General features: G+C 39.6%; 1 protein-coding gene across 2 annotated transcripts in view; it reads left to right on the plus strand.

The window, feature by feature from the left end:
• Positions 1-11,988, plus strand: part of KDM4C (lysine demethylase 4C) — an 852,000-nt gene extending 840,012 nt beyond the window's left edge. For both annotated transcript variants that reach the window (XM_073635205.1, XM_073635203.1), the window contains exons 21-22: positions 1,569-1,661; positions 6,723-11,988. In XM_073635205.1, coding sequence (XP_073491306.1) covers positions 1,569-1,661; positions 6,723-6,899 — 270 coding nt within the window. In that variant the 3' untranslated portion in view covers positions 6,900-11,988. The remainder of the gene's footprint in view (positions 1-1,568; positions 1,662-6,722) is intronic.
• Positions 11,989-23,775: the final 11,787 nt, after the last annotated feature.

Here is a 23,775-nt window from a genome sequence, read left to right on the forward strand (position 1 = left end):
GATGTATTTTAGCATTTTCTACACCTGGCTGCATATCTTTTCTCATTTTCTGCTAAAGAGGTTTACGTTAGATTAAATTTGAACTTAGACAGGGGAAGCATTTTTTTTTTTTTTTTTTTACATTTTTTAGATGAGCATTTTGGAACTCTGTGTCTTAGACAATGGTTTAGTTAACAGTATCTCATAGAGTGTCACTCAGGTTGTCTTTTGCATATACACACAGACAGCCTGAAAAGAGCTGAAAGCTATTCAATTAATTTCCTCTAGCCTTTGAATCAGAAGCAAACAAAGGAGTGAAATTAAATAAAGAATAAAAAAGTTGATGGATAAGTATGCAAAAGTTTTAGCAGTAACAACACTGAAGTGTGGCTATTTAAATCATAAATACAGTGTGGGTTATCTTTTATAGCAGACTGTATATATAATGGAAATTCTTTAGACAGACACTGTAGACATAATTAAAGACCTATCACAGTCCTCACTCTTTACATATTGAGCTAAACTTAGAATTCCCCTGCAAAGCTTGCTGCTGACTTATAGACTACATATGTCAGTTTACACAGGTAATGAATGGCAAGGCTTCACATGCAGGGGGTAGTATATAAAGTAATAGGTTTCAAAATAAATGGTTATAAAACAGACAAATCATTATTGCAAAAGAACCAGAAAGAGTGGGTACACATTTGTTTAAAATGTATCAATGATTTGTATCAATTAATTTTTATTGACCTAATGGAAATGTCAGTATAGTAGCCTATGTGATAAACAGAATATAATTAAAAGAAAAGTATGAACAAAACCAAAAAAAACCCCCATAAAAAACAGATTTATATTCGCCTAGGTGGATGCAGCTTCAGTTTGATGCTGCATTTGTCCCCCGCCGGCTCTGCAGTGAGGACTGAGCGATCAAACAGTCCTGATTGCTCAGTTCTCCCCTCCGCCCTGAGCAGAGAATTGTGACTGTCAGTCAGCAGCTTTCTGCTCTGCCCCTCCAGCGCTCACTGGAGTGCTTGGCTGTGGGGTTAGAGGTGGTGGCTCAGGCTCTGAGCAGGTCGCTCAGAGCCTGAGCCAGCTGCCAGGTCCAGGCATCTGGGTGGATCCCAAACTAACTACACTCCTGTGACCTACAGGGGAAGTATAGCCAAAATAGTTTTGGCTATACTTCTTCTTTAACATAATTTGTTTCCTGGCAGTTCTAGCAACAATGCAGAAGTATTTTCATTGTGTATTACAGTATAGGTTACTATAGGTGCTGGTGGATCATTGGACACAATGATAGGCTCAATACACAAACCTACTATACCAAGATAAGTATACTTTTTTTTTCCCAGTCCAATGATATTTAAAAATTACAGGAACATGGCTCAATTAGAGAGCATAATCCCCGTGCCAAAGGTTTGTGAATCTGACCTACATTTTGTATGGCTACATGCTAGTGCTGCCTGACTGGACTCACGGTGACTATTTACTTTATAATATACTTGTATATTTGAAACCCTGGTAAAGTTAATGTTTTTCTGTTTGCAATTGCATGTTAAGAACTAAACACACCCCTTTCTGTTTTATAGGTTGAATTTGAAGATGGGTCACAGATTGTTACAAAAAGAGAAGATATTTACACGTTGGATGAAGAGCTTCCTAAAAAGATTAAGTCTCGCTATGTATGTCCCTTAGTCCTTTTTTCCAAGAATAGATATTTACAAATTAATCAGATAATTAAAAAAATCTGTTTCAAAGGCAATATGCCCGATCCCCTTCTATGACTTGATCTACAATGTTATAATCTGTTGATCCAACCTATTTCAGAATTTGTGCAATGTGTAGTCCTTATCCTGAATAACAGCAGGCATATACTGCTGGTATCACCATGGCTGGTGAGCTGCGAGCGTGTAGTACCCTTTGAACCACACACCACCCTGTATACTCTCAGCAGCTGCTGGTTGTTTCAAGGCAGCTGAAAGATGGTTCTACAAAGCATTGACTCAGGGGGGCTGAATGCAAGTGCATGCCACACTTTTCAGATATTTATTTGTAAAAAAAAGTTTAAAAAGCATTTGTAATTTTCCTACCACTTTCCAAATATGTGCCACTTTGTGTTGGTCTGTCCCATTAAATCCCAATAAAATACATTTATGTGTTTGGTTGTAACATGACAAAATGTCAAGGGGTATGAATATTTTTTCAAGGCACTGTATGTATGTGTGTGTATATATACAATGCTGTGAAAAAGTATTTGCCCCCTTTCTGATTTTTTATTATTTTTTTTGCATATTTGTCACACTTAAATGACTCAGATCATCAGACTAATTTTATTATTACACAAAGATAACCCGAGTAAATGCAAAATGCAGTTTTTAAATGGTGGTTTCATTTATTAAGGCAAAAAGCTGTCCAAACCTGTCTGGCTTTATGTGAAAAAGTAATTGCCCCCTAAACCTAATAACTGGTTGTGACACCCTTGGCGGTAACAACTGCAATTAAGCATTTGCAATAACTGGCAATTAAGGATGAGCTCAGGCGTGTTCACAAACAGCATGTGCAGAGCCTGCCAGGAAGTCGGCACTGGGAAGTGCTAATCACAAGCTGTGAGGCATTTCCCGATCTCTGCAGCCGCTCATCGGGACAATGTCTCACTGCTTGTGATTAGTGCTCCACAGTGCCGACTTCCACGTGCTGTTTGCGAACACACCTGAGCTAATCCTTACTGGCAGTGAGTCTTTCACATTGCTGTGGAGCAATTTCGGCCCACTATTCTTTGCAGAATTGTTTTAATTCAGCCACATTGGAGGGTTTTCCAGCATGAACGGCCTGTGTAAGGTCATGATACAGCATCTCAATTGGATTTAAGTCTGGTCTTTGACTCGGCCACTCCAAAACCTAAATTTTGCTTTGTCTGAACTATTTGGAGGGGGACTTGCTGTTGTGTTTCGGATCATTGTCCTGCTACATAACCCAAGTGCACTTGAGCTTACTAACTGATGGCCGGACATTCTCCTTTAGGATTTTCTGGTAGAGCTCTGAATTCATGGTTCCATCAATTATGGTAAGTCGTCCAGGTCCTGAAGCTGCAAATCAGCCCCAGACCATCACGCTACCACCACCAGGTCTGACTGTTGGTATGATGTTCTTGTTATGAAATGCTGTATTAGTTTTATGCCAGATGTAACCGGATGCACATCTTCCAAAAAGTTTAATTTTTGTCTCATCAGTCCACAGAATATTTGCCTAAAAGTCTTGGGGATAATCAAGATGTGTTTTGCTAAATGTGAGATGAGCCTTTGGTATTTTTGGTCAGCAGTGGCTTTGGCCTTGGAACTCTCCCATGGATGCCATATTTGCCTAGTTTTTCTTATTGTTGAATCATGAACACTGATCTTACCTGTGGCAAGTGAGGCCTGCAGTTCTCTAGATGTTGTTTTGGGTTCTTTTATGACCTCCTGGATGAGTCGTCGTCATGCTCTTGGAGTAATTTTTGTAGGCTGGCCACTCCTGGGAAGGTTCACCACTGTTCCAAGTTATCTCCATTTGTGGATAATGGCTCCCCGCGTGGTTCACTAGAGTTCCAAAGCCTTAGAAATGACTTTGAAACCCTTCCTAGACCAATACATGTTTGTTTCTAATCTGTTCTTGAATTTTTTTAGAATGTGGCATGACGTGTGATCGGTTAGCATGCTTCACTTTGTCAGACAGCTTCAATTTATGTGATGTCTTAATTCAGAACGTCTGGAAGTAATCAGGCCTGGGTGTGGCAAGTGAAATTTAACTCAGCTTTCCAGAAAATTATGGCTAATCACAGTTCATGATTCAGCATGGGAGGGGGCAATTACTTTTTCACATAGGGCCAGGCAGGTTTGAACAGCTTTTTTCCCTTAATAAATTAAATAATAATTTAAAAACTGCACCTTGGATTTACTTGGGTGATCTTTGTGTAATATTAAAATGTGTTTGATGATGCAAAAAAATCAGGAAGGGGCAAATACTTTTTTCACAGCACTGTATGTGTGTGTGTGTGTGTGTGTGTGTGTATATATGTATGTATGTGTGTGTGTGTATGTGTATATATATATACACACACATACACACACACAGTTGTGCTCATAAGTTTACATACCCTGGCAGAATGTATGATTTCTTGCCCATTTTTCAGAGAATATGAATGAGAACACAAACTTTTCTTTCACTCATGGTTAGTTTGGCTGAAGCCATTTATTATCAATCAACTGTGTTTACTCTCTTTAAAGCATAATGGCAACAGAAACTACCCAAATGACCTTGATCAAAAGTTTTACACACCCTTGTGATTTTGGCCTGATAACATGCACACACGTTGACACAAAGGGGTTTGAATGGCTATTAAAAGGTAACTATCCTCACCTGTGATCTGTTTGCTTGTAATTAGTGTGTGTGTATAAAAGGTCAATCAGTTTCTGGACTCCTGACAGACCCTTGCATCTTTCATCCAGTGCGACAGTGACGTTTCTGGATTCTGAGTCATGGGGACAGCAAAAGAATTGTCAAAGGATCTGCGGGGAAAGGTAGTTGAATACCTTTGCGGGGAAAGGTATTTAAAAAGATATCCAAGGAATTGAGAATGCCAATCAGCAGTGTTCCAACTCTAATCAAGAAGTGGAAAATGAGGGGTTCTGTTGAAACCAAACCACGGTCAGGTAGACCAACTGAAATTTCAGCCACAACTGCCAGGAAAATTGTTTGGGATGCAAAGAAAAATGCAGAAATAACTTCAGGTGAAATACAGGACTCTCTGAAAACATGTGGTGTGGCTGTTTCAAGATGCATAATAAGAAATAACTTGAAGAAAGATGGGCTGCATGGTCAAGTCGCCAGAAGAAATTCATTACTACACAAATGCCACAAAGTATCCCTCTTAGCATATGCCAAACGGCACAGAGACAAGCCTCAAACCTTTTGACACAAAGTTATTTGGAGTGATGAGACCAAAATTGAGCTTTTTGGCCACGGCCATAGATGCTTCATTTGGAGAGGAGTCAACAAGGCCTATGTTAAAAGGTACACCATTCCTACTGTGAAACACAGAGGTGGATCGCTGATGTTTTGGGGTTGTGTGAGCTACAAAGGCACAGGAAATTTGTTCAAAATTGATGGCAAGATGAATGCAGTATGTTATCAAAAAATACTGGAGGAACATTTTCATTTATCAGCCAGGAATCTGCACATGGGACGTATTTGGTCATTCCAACATGACAATGATCCAAAACACAAGGCCAAGTCGACCTGTCATTGGCTACAGCTGAATAAAGTGAAGGTTCTGGAGTGGCCATCTCAGTCTCCTGACCTCAATATCATAGAGCCACTCTGGGGAGATCTCAAACGTGCAGTTCATGCAAGACAGCCCAAGAATTTACAGGAACGGGAGGCATGCGCTTTTGGAAGAATGGGCAATTTTACCATCTGAGAAGATAAAGAGCCTCATCCACAAATACCACAAAAGACTTCAAGCTGCCATTGATGTTAATCTGGGAAATACACTCTATTAAGAACTGGGGTATGTAAACTTATGATCAGGGTCATTTGGGTAGTTTGTTGTGATTATGATTTAAAAAGAGTAAACACAGTTGATTGATAATAAATGGCTCCAGCTAAAAACAAACCATGAGTGAAAGAAAAGTTTTTGTGTTATTCATATTCTCTGAAAAATGACCAAGAAATCATACATTCTGCCAGGGTAAACTTATGAGCACAACTGTGTGTGTGTGTATGTATGTATGGATATATATATATATATATATATATATATATATATATATACGGTATATAAATTAGTGCAGGGGCTTCCAAAAAGATTTTAGAGGCATCCGCATTGCATTGTTGATCTGACTTCAGGAAGAGTTAGAATTTGTATACTACATGCATAAGTGACATGGGGCTTGTAGGGTGTGCTTACAACAACGATATTTCATTTATACAACATTTTCTAGTAACTAATAGGCTGTGTATCCATGACCTAAACACTTATATACTGTGTAGTAACAGCATTAGATGCATATGCTTGCAAGCTCATTAGTTTGCTGTACATATCTGGTGTTAACTTACTTGCTAGCTTGTGAACCAAAAAAAAAAAAACTTGCTAGATGTTCTAATATAATCGGTAGACTATATCCGTATATTTCTTAGTTTTATTATTTTTTTCTTTATTCCCCTGAAATCTGCCCTTTCACCATCTAATTACCTAATAAGTTCAGCATTTGATAAGGGAGAAACTATACCTTATTTTATTAACAATTCGGTATATGGAGCAATTTTAAAGGAAGTCTTTATAGCAGCTGCCATTGCTAACTTCAATCTTTTAAAATACTAGTTCCCTGGCTACCATGACCGTACAATGCCTTTAGTACTTTCAGAGTCCATGACCGTGCAGCTCCTTCTATATTAAACCACTTTTGTTGTAGAAATTAATTTGATAAAACCATTTGTGTATAATGTTGTGTAATGTAGGCATTATGAAAAATCAGCGAACACCATGCATAATGCAGCAAAATGTTTACACGTAACTTAGAGTGATTATTTATGTGACATGTGGGTCTGTTTTAATGCTCTTTCCTAGTGTACAGCTGTGCTTTCTGCTGCAAGTCAAATAATAAAAATTAGTGGGAAATGAATTCCCCTTTTAAGAAGAACATGTTTTTTAATTAAATGTATATCCTAGTTTTATTTTCCTATTTTCTGTTCTTTTTATATTCCAGTCCAGGGCATCAGACATGAAATTTGAAGATGCTTTCTATGGAGAAGAAGTAATTTGTGGTGAAAGGAAAAGGCAGAGAGTTCTCAATGTGAAGTTCAAGAATGAATATGTTGATGACCCAGGATATCGTTCATTTCTGAAGAGTTCATTCCAAAAAAAATGCCGCAAAGGACAATAAGGAAATGATTAAACAAAGTACAGTACACCCAGTAAGGGACCTGATTTGTTACAAATGTTGCACTGTTAAACAATTATGGACATTCTCACATATTGGAACATGAACATGAAAGATCGGTAGATTCAGTGGAAAGCATGGTTGTAATATGTTATAAGCATGGGTAATTCAAGTAGTTGCCAGCTCAAAATTCTTCCACTATAGTGGATGTGATACTATGAACAACAATATGCTTTCAGGGGAGGGCTGGCTATGTATAACTTAGGGTTAAATTTAAGTTGTCGAATATGAACCCAGAATAAATCACCATTTCTAAAATTTTAAATGGTTCTTAATACAATACAACGGTATGCTAGATTACCATTGTAGGGGACTACATATTAAGCCTTGGCTTCTGTTGCATGAAGTGCCAAGGGTATTTTTGTTTCCTTTTGTAAGACCTAGACTCCATAATCTCTAGCTGCTCTGAGACAATCTGTTTACTAAGAACGTACTGCGTATAGATGCCCATAAAGGTGCAGGAGACTTATTTACTAAAGTAGTGCAAAGTGCTATGAGAATGTGTAAAGCATAGTAGCCATGATTTCTGCTTGGTTGCTTTGGTTTACAACACATTACGTGGTGCTCTTTGCTTTATTAAATACGGCCATATATATTGTATGCGGGTTCTAGTTAACAATTTTTTGGCCCAAGATTCACCCCATTGGAAATGGTTGAATCTTAGGTGAAATTGTTGATAAATAGATCGCTGTGCTGTGAGATATAATACACACTACAGTGTTTTTAATCCTCACAGATATTGTTTTGAGACCCCATTTTTCTACAAATGAGAAATAATTGGGAGTCCTAGGCAGTGCTTTCCAGCTCTTATGCCCAGGATGTTGACATAAGGCTGGACGTGTCTTACACAAAAAATATGAAACTACTTTAGACACTCAGGGTTGTGCTTTTTCAGGATATCCAAGGTGGATTCTGTATGAATGAATTGTCTTACCAGCATTTATTATGAGAAAATTCCCTCATTTCAGAGTGGTCAGCGGTTCTGATTATGATCAACTGTTTTTTTGTTTTGTTTTGTTGTTTTTTTTCATTAAGTTCTGCATATGTAAGATATCCTTTAATGTTTATTTGTTTTGGAGTTGGCCTGTTTCTTAATGAGTGAGGCAATTCACCAACAGTGCCCTTTTTGCAGGAGACACTCCATATGCATAAGTTATTTTTGTAAAGCAATAAGCAACTCTTTCTCAAGTATGAAATTTCTTGACTGAGGTATGTCTGCTTCCCTCATAATTTTACTTCTGGTTTTACAGATAACTGTTTAGTTATATAGCACAAATGTACATACGCATATTCAATGGGTGAATGGAAATTGGTAATAAAATAATTTAAAGAGTGTTTGGATTGCTAAAAGTCTCATTTATTCAGTGATTGCATAAACAGTGCTAGTTGGGCCTATTGTTTTTTCTATATGTGAAGTCTGCTCTTCAACTTCTCTCTAAGTAAGTGACCATTTTATGTTATAAGAGTGTATTTTTCATTTTAAGGTTATCTCTCACCAAGAAGAGACACTGTGGTTACTGGTTACATTACATTATAATGTAATACAAATTCACTCTGACAGCAGCCATATTGAGTGATTTCAAATGTTTTCAGAATAGGTGCCAAAAACAGTAGATTTTCAGCAGTGGCAGCATGAATTTAAATAAAGCCCAGCATTGCCTCAATCTGCTCTACAATACAAGTAACAGATCTGCTTCAGGTTTTCTGACTTATGAATAATGCACATTGATGTCTTAACTCATGTCTTATTTCTAGTTCGAAAAGGGTAGAGGGATAAAGCTTTGTGTGACTTGTGTAAAGAATAACTGTTCTTGCCTCTCAGCGTAGAATGGACAGATGATCGCATGCACCACTCTTTTTGCCTCATTTCTCTTTACTAGTCCAACTGGAGGTGTTCCTTATACATGTTACCCTTTGCAGTGGGCCCTTCTCTACACTGCAAAGATTAACTACTTTTTTTGCCTATTTAAAGATAAATAATGTAATAATCCTAACTTATTCTTCATTCCTGCAGCCCCCTCTGTACTTCCCTTTTTTGCCTGACTGGATTTAGCTCTCTAACATGATCCCTTAAGCCTGGTACACACAATACTAGTTTTTTTTTTTTTTTTCATTCAACCCAGTGGGCTAAACAAAAATAAAAACTGACAGCTCAGGTCTGAACCGCTGTGATGTTAGTACAGCTATCTCCCTTGCTTCTCTGTTCAGACAGGGGGGCAGCCCCCCTGCCAGAACACTCTAGTCAGCACTCTTAGCCCTTTGCAGACCTTTTTCCATCATGCCCCTTCGGCCAGCTTCTCTCGGACCGGTTGCAGTACGTTGGTCAGTTTTTATTGAATCGGCAAATGTCAACCGACATTCGGGCCATGTGTACTAGGCTTTACAATGCAGGACCAGCAGTTCTGCATTGTACGTGAGGATGCCTAGGGCCCACCCACAACCCAGGATGTCAGACAGTCAAGGTGAGTGCTGGCTGCCGGGGGGGGGAGAAATAAGGTAAGTATAGCAACTTTTTCATCATCTCATTAGCTAAACAGACTGTTAACCCTTGCAGTGCAGACAAGGACCCCACAAGAGTAACATGTTTTTTTTTTTTACTTGGAGTTCAATTTAACTTTTACATTTTTTCTACAATTAAATGGAGGAGAAACTAGAGAAAAAAATAGTCAGCATTGATTATTTTCCATAGCATGAACCATGTCACCTGGTAATTTTCATGCTGTCATTATTTTTAGGACACTTAAGCCTTTGGGGGTCTTTGTAGCAAATGCTATATTGGTTACACAGCTTCTTTTCTGACCTGCTTGCTTACTGGACAATGAATGCTCTGTGATGATGCTGATTCTCTGTCAAGTGTTGCATATATGTGTCCTATGACACTGAAATAAGAAAAAGGTGTCACATATTCTACTGTGCAGTATGGATTGGTTGCATAAATTGACCAATTAGTATTCTACATCTTTGGGCAGGTAAAATATGACATGTATTTGTATTTAAGTTCTTTGCCAAGAATTCCACTCAAGAATGAAGTCCAAAAAACACTGGGTAAGAAGTATGTAGTATATAAGTATAATGCACCCGAACAGCTTAAAAATTCCCCACCTTCCCAAGCTGCTATGCACTTATGTGAATCAATAACACCTATACATTTTATAAAGCAAAAATGTGCATTTTTGATTTATATGAAACATGTAATATTTACCTTTGTGGTCTCATTCTGAACACACTTCAGTAAGCTTTACAAAGCATTACTTACTCAGCTTGTGCAAAGACAGTGTTGGAATAGTTCCATATTGTATTCAATTAGTAAGTTCTGATCTCCTTTTCACACGGGATAGAGAAGTGCTTGTAATAAGAATCTGTATCTCCTCAAAGGGACAGGTGCAGGAAAAATACAATTCTTAATCTTTATCTAGTCATCTTTTCAAAAATAAAATTCTGTGTGGTCTTCCTTAAGAGTTACAAGATAAATTAGTTTTGGAAATGAACTTTGAACATTTCTGCCCTGCCCCAAGTTGCTACAATTTGATGACTAATTGCTGTTTTCAGGTTAAATCATGCACATTTTTAACTGGTAGAAAAGAAACATCAAAATTGCCAAAGTAACATAGGCCTCTGTTATTATAAATACGTCTCTGAAGTTGATTTTGACAACATAAGTAGATATAGCACACAGTGATATCTAGATAGCTGCCCTACTATTTGATCATCTTTTTAGGTTTATCATTTGTAAGAGTAGCAATATTGCATAGAAAATTGCACTCAACAGCTAAAGTTTCAGTCTTAAAAGAAGGTGTAACATATGTTTAAGCCTATTTCATTTACATTATTACATTTTTAGGGTTCACCTTCCTGTAGAACTAAATCCAAAACATTTTCCATTGTACTTCTATTAAACCTGTATCCAGAGTATAGGTAGGCTGCCATTGCTGACTGAAATTCCCGGTTGCTCGTTGTCATACTGATCCAAAGACTTTATTAATTTCTGAGGCACTGGCCTGGAACAAGTGTGCAAATTATAGGTTCTAACTTTACTGTGATTTTCTAATCTGCATATTTGTTTCAGGTCAATGACTGAGAAAAGTACTAATACCAGAGACGGACATGTAAGTCGTATTTTCAGAAGGAGGTCAGCAATGACGGCCTCCATACTTTTCTCAGTACAGATTTAAACTGAATATATTTTTATATCCATGCCATCCAGCCCATACTTTTGAAATCAGTGAAACATTTTTAGTTTTAATTCTCATCTTCAGAGCTGTGTGAACATTTGACATGATAAACATATCCTTACCTGAATAACACAAATATAAACGTTGCTAAACTCGAGAGAAATTACAAATTTTGAACTCATTTTTAGAATCTAGATAACATTGTGTCTTTATTTCCTTGTGTACTATGTGGGTTCATTTTAGCATATCTGGTGCAAATGAGAATTGTGCCATGAGATAATAAATGCAGAAATGTTACTTGTAATGAAAACGAAAGGGGAAAAAAGCACAATAGTGAATGGATCATTTCTTTTTTTTTTTTTTACTGTTAAACCAACCAATGTGTTTATGCATGATTTATTAACATATTGGAATGAATGGTTTGATTATATTGATTGTATGACTTATAAAGTATCTTTTCACTATGTCAATGATATTGTTTGAAAGTAAGTTAAAAGAAGCTTCACAATGGATAATATATTAGTGTATTTTTAATATTATTTTTTGGTTTCCTTGTGTAATTTAAGTGGTATTTATGCTCCTGAATTAATTGTAAAATGCAAGTGTGATTCTTTTTTCTGCTTTTTTTTTAGGATTAGGTGTGTGGGTTAGTTTATAGAAACCTTAAGATAATCAGACTGTAATATATTAATAGTCAATATCTGTAGTTTTGTCAGAAAAGACACTTTAAGAATGTGTGTCTGAGGTATTTTTATTGCAATGATCTGATAGTTGAAGCAAGCAATTTGTTAATGTTGAGTTCTTTCCAGAGTTGTAACTTTTTTACAGGAGAATAAACTATTTTACTTTTTTGCCTGTTCTGTCATTGTGTCCTTATTTTTCTTACCTGACCGCTTTAATCTTTTTATTTATAGTGCACCAGAACATTCTGAAGCAATCTGCTTTCACCCCAGTCACTGTTAGGCAGCCTATACATTGGTCATTTTTTGCATTCAACGCAAATGATCCAATTCCCCCACCTATGCATTAGAGGTGGATGGGAGAATCCCTGCTGCTGTGGTATTGTATTCTGACAGCAGGGAGACTTCCTCGCCATCAGAATATAATAATATTGCCGGCTATAGCCAGTGGCATTGATCAGTCGTGGGAAACCCCAAAAGGCTGGTTGTGCAGAAATCGATTGATTGGCTTCTGCACAAACAACCAACCCATATGTGGAGCGAAATTCAGGCAGTCCCTGTTGAACCAGCTAAATTTCAATCTATGTGTGACTGTCTTTACAGTGGAACTTGCAATTTCACTACCTATTGCAATTAAACATACATAGATTTTAGTGCAAACTGAGAAATGGGGGGGGGGGGGGCATTTGAATTTCATGAACATAGAACCATATTGGTTTTAAATATGGCAATCATGTGTTGTGAGATTTAAAGACACTGCCCCGGGGGTGTCCTGGAATACACAAATACAGTGTCGTTAAAAAAGGATGGTGCAAAAGTAAAGCTGATTTATTCATAACAGAATGAACCCAACACAACTATATTAATATTAAGACACATTGTCTGTCCAAGTTTTACCTCTGCACTACAAATGATCAATGTGAGCCCTATTTACAGGACACATGTTGAGATGGTATTCCAGTTGTTTGGACTCGTGCCAGCATCTCCTAGGATATTGACTCTGCTACTTCTGTGATGCATCGTCTCTGGCAGTTTAGGTCCTATGGCATGGGGGACAAGTGTACCCCCACAGAAAAAAGTTGCAGGGTATTAGGTTTGGCAATCGCAGAGGCCAGAGTGACATTGGTGAATCGTTATTTCCTGCATGGCCAATCCAACGTTCTGGTAGGGTATCATTCAGGTATTGGCAAACATCCAAGTGGAAATGAGGAAAAGCGTCACCCTGCTGAAAGACTAGGTTGGATAGATCTTCCTCCATCTGTGGAATAAGCTGTTCTGTAATCCTGTCCAAAAACTTGTAGCAAGAGTGACATCAATAGTAAATGGCAATCATCTGTCGTGTCACCAATGGGGCTCACATCGAACATTTGTAGTGCAGAGGCAAAACTTGGACAGGTAATGTGTTAATGTTAATATGGTTCTGTGAGGTTCATTCCATTATGACTCAGTTACTTTTGGACCATCCTTTCCGAATCACACTGTATTTCCATTTAGTTCTGCTATAACAGAATATTTTTTTTCAATAGGCGATTTATAATTTACTTAAGAATATTGTACATAAACATAACACAAGATATCTGCTATACATGCACTGTAAATGTCATATGAAATTACAATTGATATATGAATCATACAAATACTTTAAATGACGCTACAAAGAAACTGCCCAAAAAAAGTCTAAAAAAAGATGATCACTATTCACGTATGCTTTCACCAGTTCCTTACATCTTTGCTTTCTTTTAGTGCTATGGCCTCTGAAAGTACTTGCACATTTCATCTACTGGTCCCCGTGCCACTAGTAGACACAGTAGTGACAGGTGCAGTGGATGAAACTACATTCATGGAAAAGAGAATTGAGAACACAGACATCTGACGTTCCCAGAAGTGTCAGATGTGAAGATCTTGCTGTAGATTAGGGGGGAGCAGTTGAGGGCAGTAAAAACATGGTGTTTGGGAAACCTATAATGATGGGACTGCAAGTCATATTTTTGAGATGGATATAAGGGCTTAAAGTCGAAAGGATCAGGAAACATTTTGTAGAGTAAGTAACTTTAACAATGAAACAGAAGAGACATTAAAAAGAGTAATGTTGGAAAGCAATGTTTTATCTACAGCTATAGTGCGAAAATCAAAGCAATAAAATTATACACATGTGAGAGAAGAGACACACAACAGAATTCTATTCTTTGAAAAAGGGATAATCAAATGGTTACCACATAGTCTGTAATTGATAATTCTTTAAAAAGACAGTTTAAGTGTTTATTTAAATTATTTCACAGTTTTATTGCTGTGCTGTTGTGTTAGCCAGTACTATTCTTGGTCTAGTCTAAATGTAACTCTGCAATTCTTGTTAAGCTTGCAAAATAAGCATTTCTTGTTTTTTTCCTAATAGTTCATGCAAAGTTCAGTATAAGTATGTAGCTTGTGTTGAGTGATTAGCAAAACAGATTGCATGTTTTCTTTTTTGCCAGAGAAGGATCAAAATGACTTTTTCCTGACCTCATGTGCTGTTAAACAGTTGTACCTACAGGTGCTCTGTTCATCTCTGTGATTACACTTTCCTGTCAAGTTGATTAGATCAGTGTCTATTAATCTGTTTAAATACAAATAAATAGCGGTGGATTAGAAACCACTTTGCTCACTTACAACCTTTTAATAAATCTGTTCCCTCTGGAGCTTGTATAGTATTTCTATCAATCATTGCCATTTGGCATAGGATCACAGCTTAACATTATCACAGTATATTTCTCAGAAGATGAGATCTTTCACCAGTTGTCTTCTTAACAGGATGTTATCGAAATTTTAAATTTCCCTCTGGATGTTTTTTTTTAAACACATTGCTTAAGGGTTATTTCACTACTTTATTACAACATATTGATGGAAATATGAAATGTGTCTATACCAGTTTGCATTAGTAAAGGGTCATTCCATAACGATCCAGTTTTTAGCTGACCACTGGTGGACTGGGTGTTTGGCCACAGTGCTGGAAAGATCTTTCTATCTGAGTACAAAGGGTTATGCAACTGTTGTGGCCACTACAAGTGGGTTTTACTCTTGCTCCCTACATTCATGTATAGAGAAATGCAACAAGAGAAGTAGGACTTGTTTGTCTTTGAAATGGCTATGATGGGGGCACAGCATAGATCATCATTGGCTCTGACACCTGTGGTACACAAAAGATGTAAGAAGTCAGTAGGTCATTCACCCCCCACAACACCTACCAATAACCAGGTAGGTTTGGTTATACGTACCCTTTCATTCCACATATTGCATATGCCTAAATATTAGATATATATTTTTATTTTCCGTTATGCTTTGTGTTTAGCCAGAGTGGGTATAATGTGTATAAGTATTATGTTTGGGAAAACTGGCAAATTTTTGTTTGCAAATCCTCAGACTATTCTTTTCTGCTCTTTCTCCTCTTCATCCTCCATGTGGCACACAGACACACAACAGAAAGGTTGAGTCAGTTTTCCACCATTTTAACTGATTGCTGGTGTGATTTCTATATTGTCAGCACCTGGTAACCGCTTAAGAACCGCCCCACATATACATACTCCAGCAGGGTGGCCCTTTAGCGCAAAATCACGTACCTGTTCATCATTTCCTCTGGGAGGCACGCGTCTCGCCAGAGCCGCACTCCCATTCTGATTAGACACTACAGGAGCCAATAAGTGGGTCCGGCTGCAGCACTGGCCGCTGGCCACTCGCGATCTTTCTTTGGAGAGACAGAATGTCGGTCTGCCTCTGTAAACAAGGCAGACCATCATTCTGTTAGTGAGGGAGAGAGATCTGTGATTCCTGCTAATCAGGAACACAGATGTGTCTCTTCCTTGAGTCAGTCCATCCCCCACACAGTAAGAAAGCACACCCAGCAAATGCATTTAACCCTTTGATTGTCCCTGATGTTAACCCCTTCCCTGCCAGTGTCATTTATACAGTGACCGTGCATTTTTTTTTTAACACTGATCACTGTATTGGTGTCACTGGTCCCCAAAAAGTGTCAGATTTGCCACAATGGTCGCAGTCCTGCTAAAAATCACTGATCACCACCATTACTAGAAAAAACAATACAAAAATAAAAAGTCCATAAATCTATCCCAAAGTTTGTAGACACTATAACTTTTGCGCACACTACTTAATATACGCTTTTTGGGATTTTTTTTTATACCAAACTTATGTCGCAGAATACAAATTGGCCTAAACTGATAAAGAAATGTAGATTTTTAAATTTTTTTTATTGGATGTTTTTATAGCAGAAAGTTAAAAAAAAGTTTTGTTTATAGAGCAAAAAATAAAAACCGGGGGCGCATGCGCGCGGCGTGCAGGATGGCGGACATGTAAGAGGAGAGCTCCGGTCCCCGTCTCCTTACCTGCTGCTCCTACGAAGCTAATGGATCCTCTCTAACCCCAGGAGGGATACAGCAGACTTCCTGACCCTCTCTGGCACTGCATGGGTAAAATCGGCTTCCAAAAAGCGATATACAGAGGCTTTATCCCACCGCCACCGTTGCGGCCTTCCCACAGCATGGAGCGCTTCCTATATAGGCCACAATCCCCGACCTCAAGTCAACAGTCAGGCCCGCCGGACACTGCTGATTCCCGCGTGATGCCCAGAAACACAGCCCAGGACGACAACAGATCCCACCTATCCCAACACTCTCTCCCACCCGACCATCCCACAGATGTCGTGACAGTAGCTGTAATTGATTCGAAATTGAACTCATTACTGCACAATTTGACCCACAGCATCACTAAAGAGGTGGGTAAAATAGCACACGAGCTGCGGGGTGAAATTGACCAATTAGGAGAACGCACTGGAGAATAAATTTGATGAACTGACCCAATATGTGCATGTTCTTGAGGAAGACAATTCCTGCTTAAAACATACAATCTCCCAACTCCAGCTACAGCAGGAAGATTTAGAGAACCGTGAAAGACGTCAGAACCTGAGGATTAGGGGAATTCCTGAGGCGGTGAGTTACAAGGAGCTACGTTCCTATCTTTTGGGCCTTTTCGTTACTTTGGCCCCACATATCCCGGACATAGATGGCGCATGGACAGGGCACACAGATCCCTGGCCCCAAAACCTCCTCCCAATGCTAACCCCAGGGATGTTATTGTCCGTTTCCACTATTACTAGAGCAAAGAAGCCCTCACATCTGCAACACGCAACAAGTCACGTATTGACTTTAAGAAACACAAGATCCAGATATTCAGTGACCTATCCCCAATTACTTTGGCCAAACGGCGCAGTTTCCGACCTGTCACTACACATCTACAAAACCATCAGGTTCCTTACCGCTGGGGATTCCCCTTTCGCTTATCCATTTCTAAAGATGGCGTCCAATATTCCCTGAGAGATTTCTACGAAAGTGAAGCTTTCATCCGCAACTTGTGCCTTCCACCTCTTCCTGAAGATTTCCCACCCCAAGCTCCGAACCCTAAACCACTCACCACACCAGCCAAGATCTGGACTCCAGTCCAACGAAAATCCCAGAAGGCCTTTTCTACACCACAGCGAGCCAATTCTCACAGATTTCCAACCTGAAGAGACCACTCCCCATCAATTTGTATTATCTTTTTTCCATGACCAGATAATGTGCCATGGCTACCTCAGTGACCTCACTGTAACTAGGTCATTCTCTCTCTAATACAGAGAGATATATCTCTTAATGCTGGCTCCACTTATTACCTTTTTGGAAGTCGTTTCTTCCCCTCTTTTTTTCTCTTTTTTAAGAATTTATTTCTCCTTGTTTTTTTATAATATACTGAGAGCTATTTTTCTTGTGCCCGTTTTTGAAGCAGAGATGGGGACACCCCCCCCCCCCGCTAATTCCTGCAGGCTAACATGCCCCTCACTACGACCCATGGCTTTTACCTGGGTAGCCTGGAAATTTTTTTCAGGCTTTTAAAAAAATATTTTTTCCTTTTTTCATTTTTTTGTTATGTTTTTTTTTTATCCTTTTTTTTCTTGTTTTTTTTTTTGGTATTTTTTTGATGTTTCAATTTGCAGGTCTTTTTCTTTTTCCCTTTTTGACCTTTATATGTTTTTTCAATGCTATATTTACAATACTGTATCAAATCAAATATCCATATGTTTTTATATGTTCTATTCTAGGGATGCTCATTTATATGTTTACAGTATATATACAACATTAGCGTTTTTCCTTCTGACCAAATATGACCATAGGTAAATGATGGCAGGCTTTGAAGGAATTTAGATCATCCAGAGCAGAGGTGATTATGATTCAGAAGACTCATTTTAAATCTGGGGGCTCCTTTAAATTTGCTTCCAGATACTTTCCCGAAGCTTATATGGCCTCCGACCCTTCTGGAAAGGCAGGAGTGGCAATTCTTATTAAACGCTCATGCCCAATTCGGATACTCTCCTCCTACTTAGACCCCCAAGGCCGGTTCATACTCCTGAATTGTAGTCACCTAAATACTAATTTTTCCTTGGCTAACATATACGCTCCAAATGTAGGACAAATCGGTTTTCTTACAAAAGTTTTTGAAAAATTACAACCCTTTTCACAGCCTTTTATGATTTTAGGAGGCGACTTCAATGTGTGCATGTCCCCGACCAAGTATAGAAAAGCCTTATTCCAAACCACTCTACAATCTGCTTCCCAGAAATGATCTACCTCTTTTCGTAAATGAATCAGATCCCACAATCTTTTCGACACTTGGAGAATAAAACACCCAACCCAAAAGAGTTACACATTCTTTTCTCACCCTCACAAGTCGTACTCTAGATTAGATCATTTTCTTGTTACTGGCCCTTTACTCCCTTATATAGTCTCTTCTGAGATAAATCCTATTACCTGGTCGGATCACGCACCCATTGAACTCGATATCCTGTCTTTTACTAAAACTTGCCACTGGCGCCTTAATGAATCTCTGCTTAAAAACCCATTATCTCAAACCCAATTACTACAGAAACTAACTGAATTCTTCCAAATTAACGATGGTTCGGTTTCGGAGATTTCTACCCTGTAGGAGGCCCACAAGGCCTTTTTTAGAGGTGAATGTATATCTGCAGGCTCTCGCCTGAAGAAGGATTCTGTAAAACTCAAAAATTACCTACTTACTCAACTACAGACAGCTGAAGGGCACTTGTTGGCCTCCCCCATGGTAGAAAAATTGAGAATTGTCACCTCAATCCGTGATCAGATCAAATCGTTTGACTTGAACAAAATCTCTAAATCTAAGTTATGGGCCAAACAAAAATGTTATGATTTTGCAAACAAACCACACAGAATGCTGGTTAACAAATTAAAACCACGGCTTTTTTTTTTTATCTATTCCTGACCATTTGATGCAACCTGATGGTACCCCCACATATTGCGCTAAAGCTATGTCAAAAGTCTTTGGAGATTTTTATAGCCGGTTGTATAACTGTTTAAGCCCTGATTCACACCCTCAATTCTCACAACCTAAGTTTGATGAATTCATAGCTTCTCTATCGTTACCGAAACTTTCCACTGATCGTATATCCTTTCTCAACTCCCCGATTACCATAGAGGAAATAGGAGAAGTGATTAAAAATCTACCAGCCTACAAATCCCCGGGTCCTGATGGCCTCTCTTACATCTATTATAAAACATTTTCACAGACTTTAACCCCCTACTTACGATCTCTATACTCCTTTCTCCTCGGAGGTACCATCCCACATTCACAGTTCCTACATGCTAACATAACAGTAATTACTAAACAGGGTAAAGATCCCACATTACCAGACAACTACCACCCTAAAAAACACAAAAGAACCCCCTAACGGGGCTTTAATGCAGCCAATAATATCAAAGTGGATGGGTAATCAAAAATAGCTTTCTTGATACAAAAATTGTATAAACGGATACGTTCTGACATTAGAAGTCGGGGCATGAACTGAAGTACAACATAGGATAAAAAACAACAGACAGTGCCCATAATCGGGAACAATGTACAATACAGTATATCTAAGAAAACAAGATCAAAAATACTGGACAACAAGATCAAAACTACTAAAATCCTGACACGTTTCGACCCTTACTGGGTCTTCTTCAGAGGATGGTTATCGGCTGTAAGGATATAAACATATATCAAAACATGACACAAAACAACAACAGTGGATCTGTGTATCTATAAACAGCTTCATGAATTGCATAGTTACCAGTCACAAAGTTCCCGATGGTTCTGAATGGTCATGGTGAAAAAAGTATGGCCCCTCCTGTGTTAGCCTCCCCAGTGACAGGCCAGCACCCCGGAGAGTGGGTATCAGGCCGACATGCCTTACAAAAGATCACGCATAAGCTACCCCCCGAGTGGGGACTGGAGAGTGAAGGGCACGCACCGTACCCACTGTGGAACAACTAAAATCAGATTAAGGGCAGGAAAGGGAGTCATTTGTTCCCAAACTAGTACAGAAACTAACAGTTTGCACCAACTTCAAACAGTTTAGCTGATGTGAATTATAAATAGATCCATAGGTATGCAGGGAACGGAATGACAAGGAGTGAATGGGAGAAAGAAGGGAGGGGGGAGTGGGGAAGGAGGGGAGAGGAAAAAAGGTTGGAGAAAAGGGGGGGGAGAGGGGGAAAAAAAGGAAAGGGGGAAAAGGGGAGGGGGAGAGAGGAGAAAGGGAAGGGAGGAAACAAGACGGAAGGGGGGAGGGGGGGGGGGAAAGGGAATGAAGGGGGAGGAAAAAAGGGGGAGGGGTGAGGATGGAGAGTGATAGAAAAGAAACAAACGAAAAAAATAAAAAAAAAAGGGGGGAAGGCACAGTGAAAATAGAGCGTGATGGAGAGAAGGTAGCGTGGAGAAAGGAAAGAAAAAAAGAGTGGTACATGTGCAAGGTCTGGGGTGGACGGATACCCTGCTTCCAAATGGATCATACTGCAACAAAGGTATGGGAGATAGTGGTAATCGCAGTACGCCAGTGAAAGGGAAGGAGCCAAAGTGCAGGGTAGAAAGGACCAGCCATGGGCTGGAAATAGAGAAGGACAAGCTAGGGAAGGTGAGGGTGATGGGAGATGGTGAGGTGAAGAGGAGTTGACTGAAGGAAGAGGAGACAATGAGTGTGGGTGAAGGACCAAAAACCGCAAACAAACAAAACCAAACCAAACGTGATGCATACAAAATAAGGAAGTGCATTGAGTGATAGTGGCTGTGCAAATTACCTATTGGGGAAGGCACGAATGGCTTAGTTCAAAATGCCCAGAATTCTAGAAGGTTATAAATGTATCGGCGTCTGACCTAGTTAGAAAAAGATTATATAGTAATGCTCGAGTAGCTGCTAACCATGATGTGAGCCACACATCAAGGGGGACAATTGAAAAAATTCCTTAAGTTCTTACGAATCAATCAGATAAATTACTGCATGTGGGCATTCCACAGGATCAGGAGAGTATCAATAGACCTCCCCTGAAACTTAGTTCGTTTAAAAAGGGTACTGATTGTTCCCAAGTGTCATCAGGTGCGGGTGCCCCTCCACTCCCCACTCTCCTCCTCCAATCGGGGGAGAGAGCAGCGCATGATTGCACTCACTGCGTGACCCCCCGGCGTTCCGGAGGAGAATTCTCTCGGGTACCCCTGTCGCTTCCGCCACAACTGCGCAGGTGCCGCGACCTCACATGCACACAGTCGCGCGCCGCGCAAGCACGGCGTCCGGGACCCCACTGGCAGGCAAGAAGGCGCCCAACACCAGGTGTGGGCGCATCAAGGAGACGCAGGGCCCTTGCATCACCTTTCTTAACCTGCCAGGAAGGCATGTGTAGCGTGATCCCGCCCCCAGATGGAGAGCACAGTCAATCAGGGGGAGATAACTATAAAGGCACAGGAAGAAACGAGAAAGATGATAAAAGAAATGATGAAAAAGATTCACACACGCCGTCATAGGGCAATGACTGGGCATTATATGTAAAATGTACGGGATCATTTGTTGACTATAGCAAATATATCGCATTGCACATTACCACTGTCACATTAAAGTTGATTGCATAACTGATGGGTAAAAACATGATGCATTGTGTTAACAAGTAAAAATTATACAAAATAAATAAATAGTAAGTACATGGCAGAAAAAAAAATGGTAGAAAAAACTGGTAGAAAAAACTGTCAACTGGCTTTTCCCAAGCTTTTTCCAAGGCTATATTCCTAGGAGATTAAAAGAATTTCTACTGAGAAACAGGTGCACACTTCTATACATTGGGTTATCCGTGGAACAATACATCACGTGGTTATGGATGTTATATATAGTCAGATGGAATTGCTGGTCGCTGGGTAAGCCAGGCAGGGATGGACTGTAAGGTGGAAAACATAGTTCCACTTAGTTTTGGAGTCTAGCACCGAAGCTAGGTGGAAATATGGAGTAGTGTAATAATTTCTAATGCACCCCAGGGACAGATTGCCGGAAATTAGAGTTAAAGATTTTTTCTGATTCACTCATAGTGTCCTGCCAGAGGAAAACCCCTGCAGGAAAGGAGCGAATGAGATTCATTGAGACCTGGGGGGGAGGTGGCCTGTAACTGGAATATCCATCTCTGCTCTTTTTGTAGCAGAGCCTTATTCCAATCGCCACCCCAATTGTGAATATGCATTCTACAGAGGGCCGTAAAGGTAACTTTTGGAACTCTGTAGTTATGTGTTGAAACCACATGTCTCCCAATGGGGAGATAAGGGTTCCCCACTTGCATGCTATACACATGTTGGGAAATACGCTTCCAAAATTCCTGCCTGGTTTTCCCCACATAATAGGCACCACATTCACATTCCATAAGATATACTACTCCACGCGTGTGGCAATTTACAAATTGTGTGGGTGTGAATATGTTTCCATTAGGGAGAATGAAAGTTTTGTCTTTTTTGATGAACGAACAATAGGAGCAATGTCTACACGGGAACGAACCCACTATGGAACGATGTTTGAATCTCCTGTTCTCATTTTTGTATTCGCTCTGGACAAGTTTGTCCCTTAATGACATGGCTCTTTTGTATATTATAGTTGGTTGTTTGGGGACAAAGTTTCGCAATTTGGGGTCATCCGTGAGGATGCTCCAATGACGCTTTATAATGTTTTTGATGGCTGTATGATGTCGCGAGTAACACATGATAATCCGGGTGAGACTACATTCAGAGCTTTTAGGGGGTTTGGCTTTAAATAGCAGCTGAAGTCTAGATTGTCCTATTGCTTGGTTATACGCTTTTTTAAGGCAGGATCGGCTGTATCCCCTTGCTAAAAGTCGGCTCTGGAGCCCTTCAGCTTCTTTTTTAAATAAAACGTCATTGGAACAGTTACAACGGAGGCGCAGATATTGGCCGTAGGGTATTGAATTTTTAAGTGGTGTCGGGTGGAAACTATCCGAGTGGAGAACCGTATTGCCAGCAGTTGTCTTTCGAAACAAGGTGCTAGCTAGTTTTCGTTCGGCAGTGACAAAAATGGAGACATCTAAAGAATTTCAGATTACAATCGTTAACATTAAGCCGGTTAAAAAATTCAACCAGCTTGGCTTTGGGTCCCTCCCAGACGACGAGGACGTCGTCAATATACCTCAGCCATTTGGATATGTGGCTGGTGTATATGGCAAGGTCCTCATCATCCAGGAGGGACTTTTCCCACTCCCCCAGGTACAGGTTGGCATATGAGGGGGCACAACATGTGCCCATAGCCACACCCTGTACCTGGAGGTAGAGGGAGTTGTCAAAGCAAAAATGATTGTGATGTAGTATGTATTGCAGACCATTCAGAATGAAACCGATCAATGCCGGATCATATTGAGAATGCTGTTGCAAAGCCCTCTGCACAGCAGACAGACCCAAGGAATGGGGAATACTGCTGTACAGAGCCTCAACATCGATGGTAACCCGAATGGCATCATCTGATGTTTTTAAATCATTAATGAGTTGTAAAAATTGTATTGTATCCCTGACAAATGAAGGCAATGACAGAACAAGAGGTTGAAGATGGGCATCTTTGACACGGCT

Source organism: Aquarana catesbeiana, linkage group LG01, assembly GCF_042186555.1.
Source record: "Aquarana catesbeiana isolate 2022-GZ linkage group LG01, ASM4218655v1, whole genome shotgun sequence".
In the NCBI taxonomy this organism is placed as follows: domain Eukaryota; kingdom Metazoa; phylum Chordata; class Amphibia; order Anura; family Ranidae; genus Aquarana; species Aquarana catesbeiana.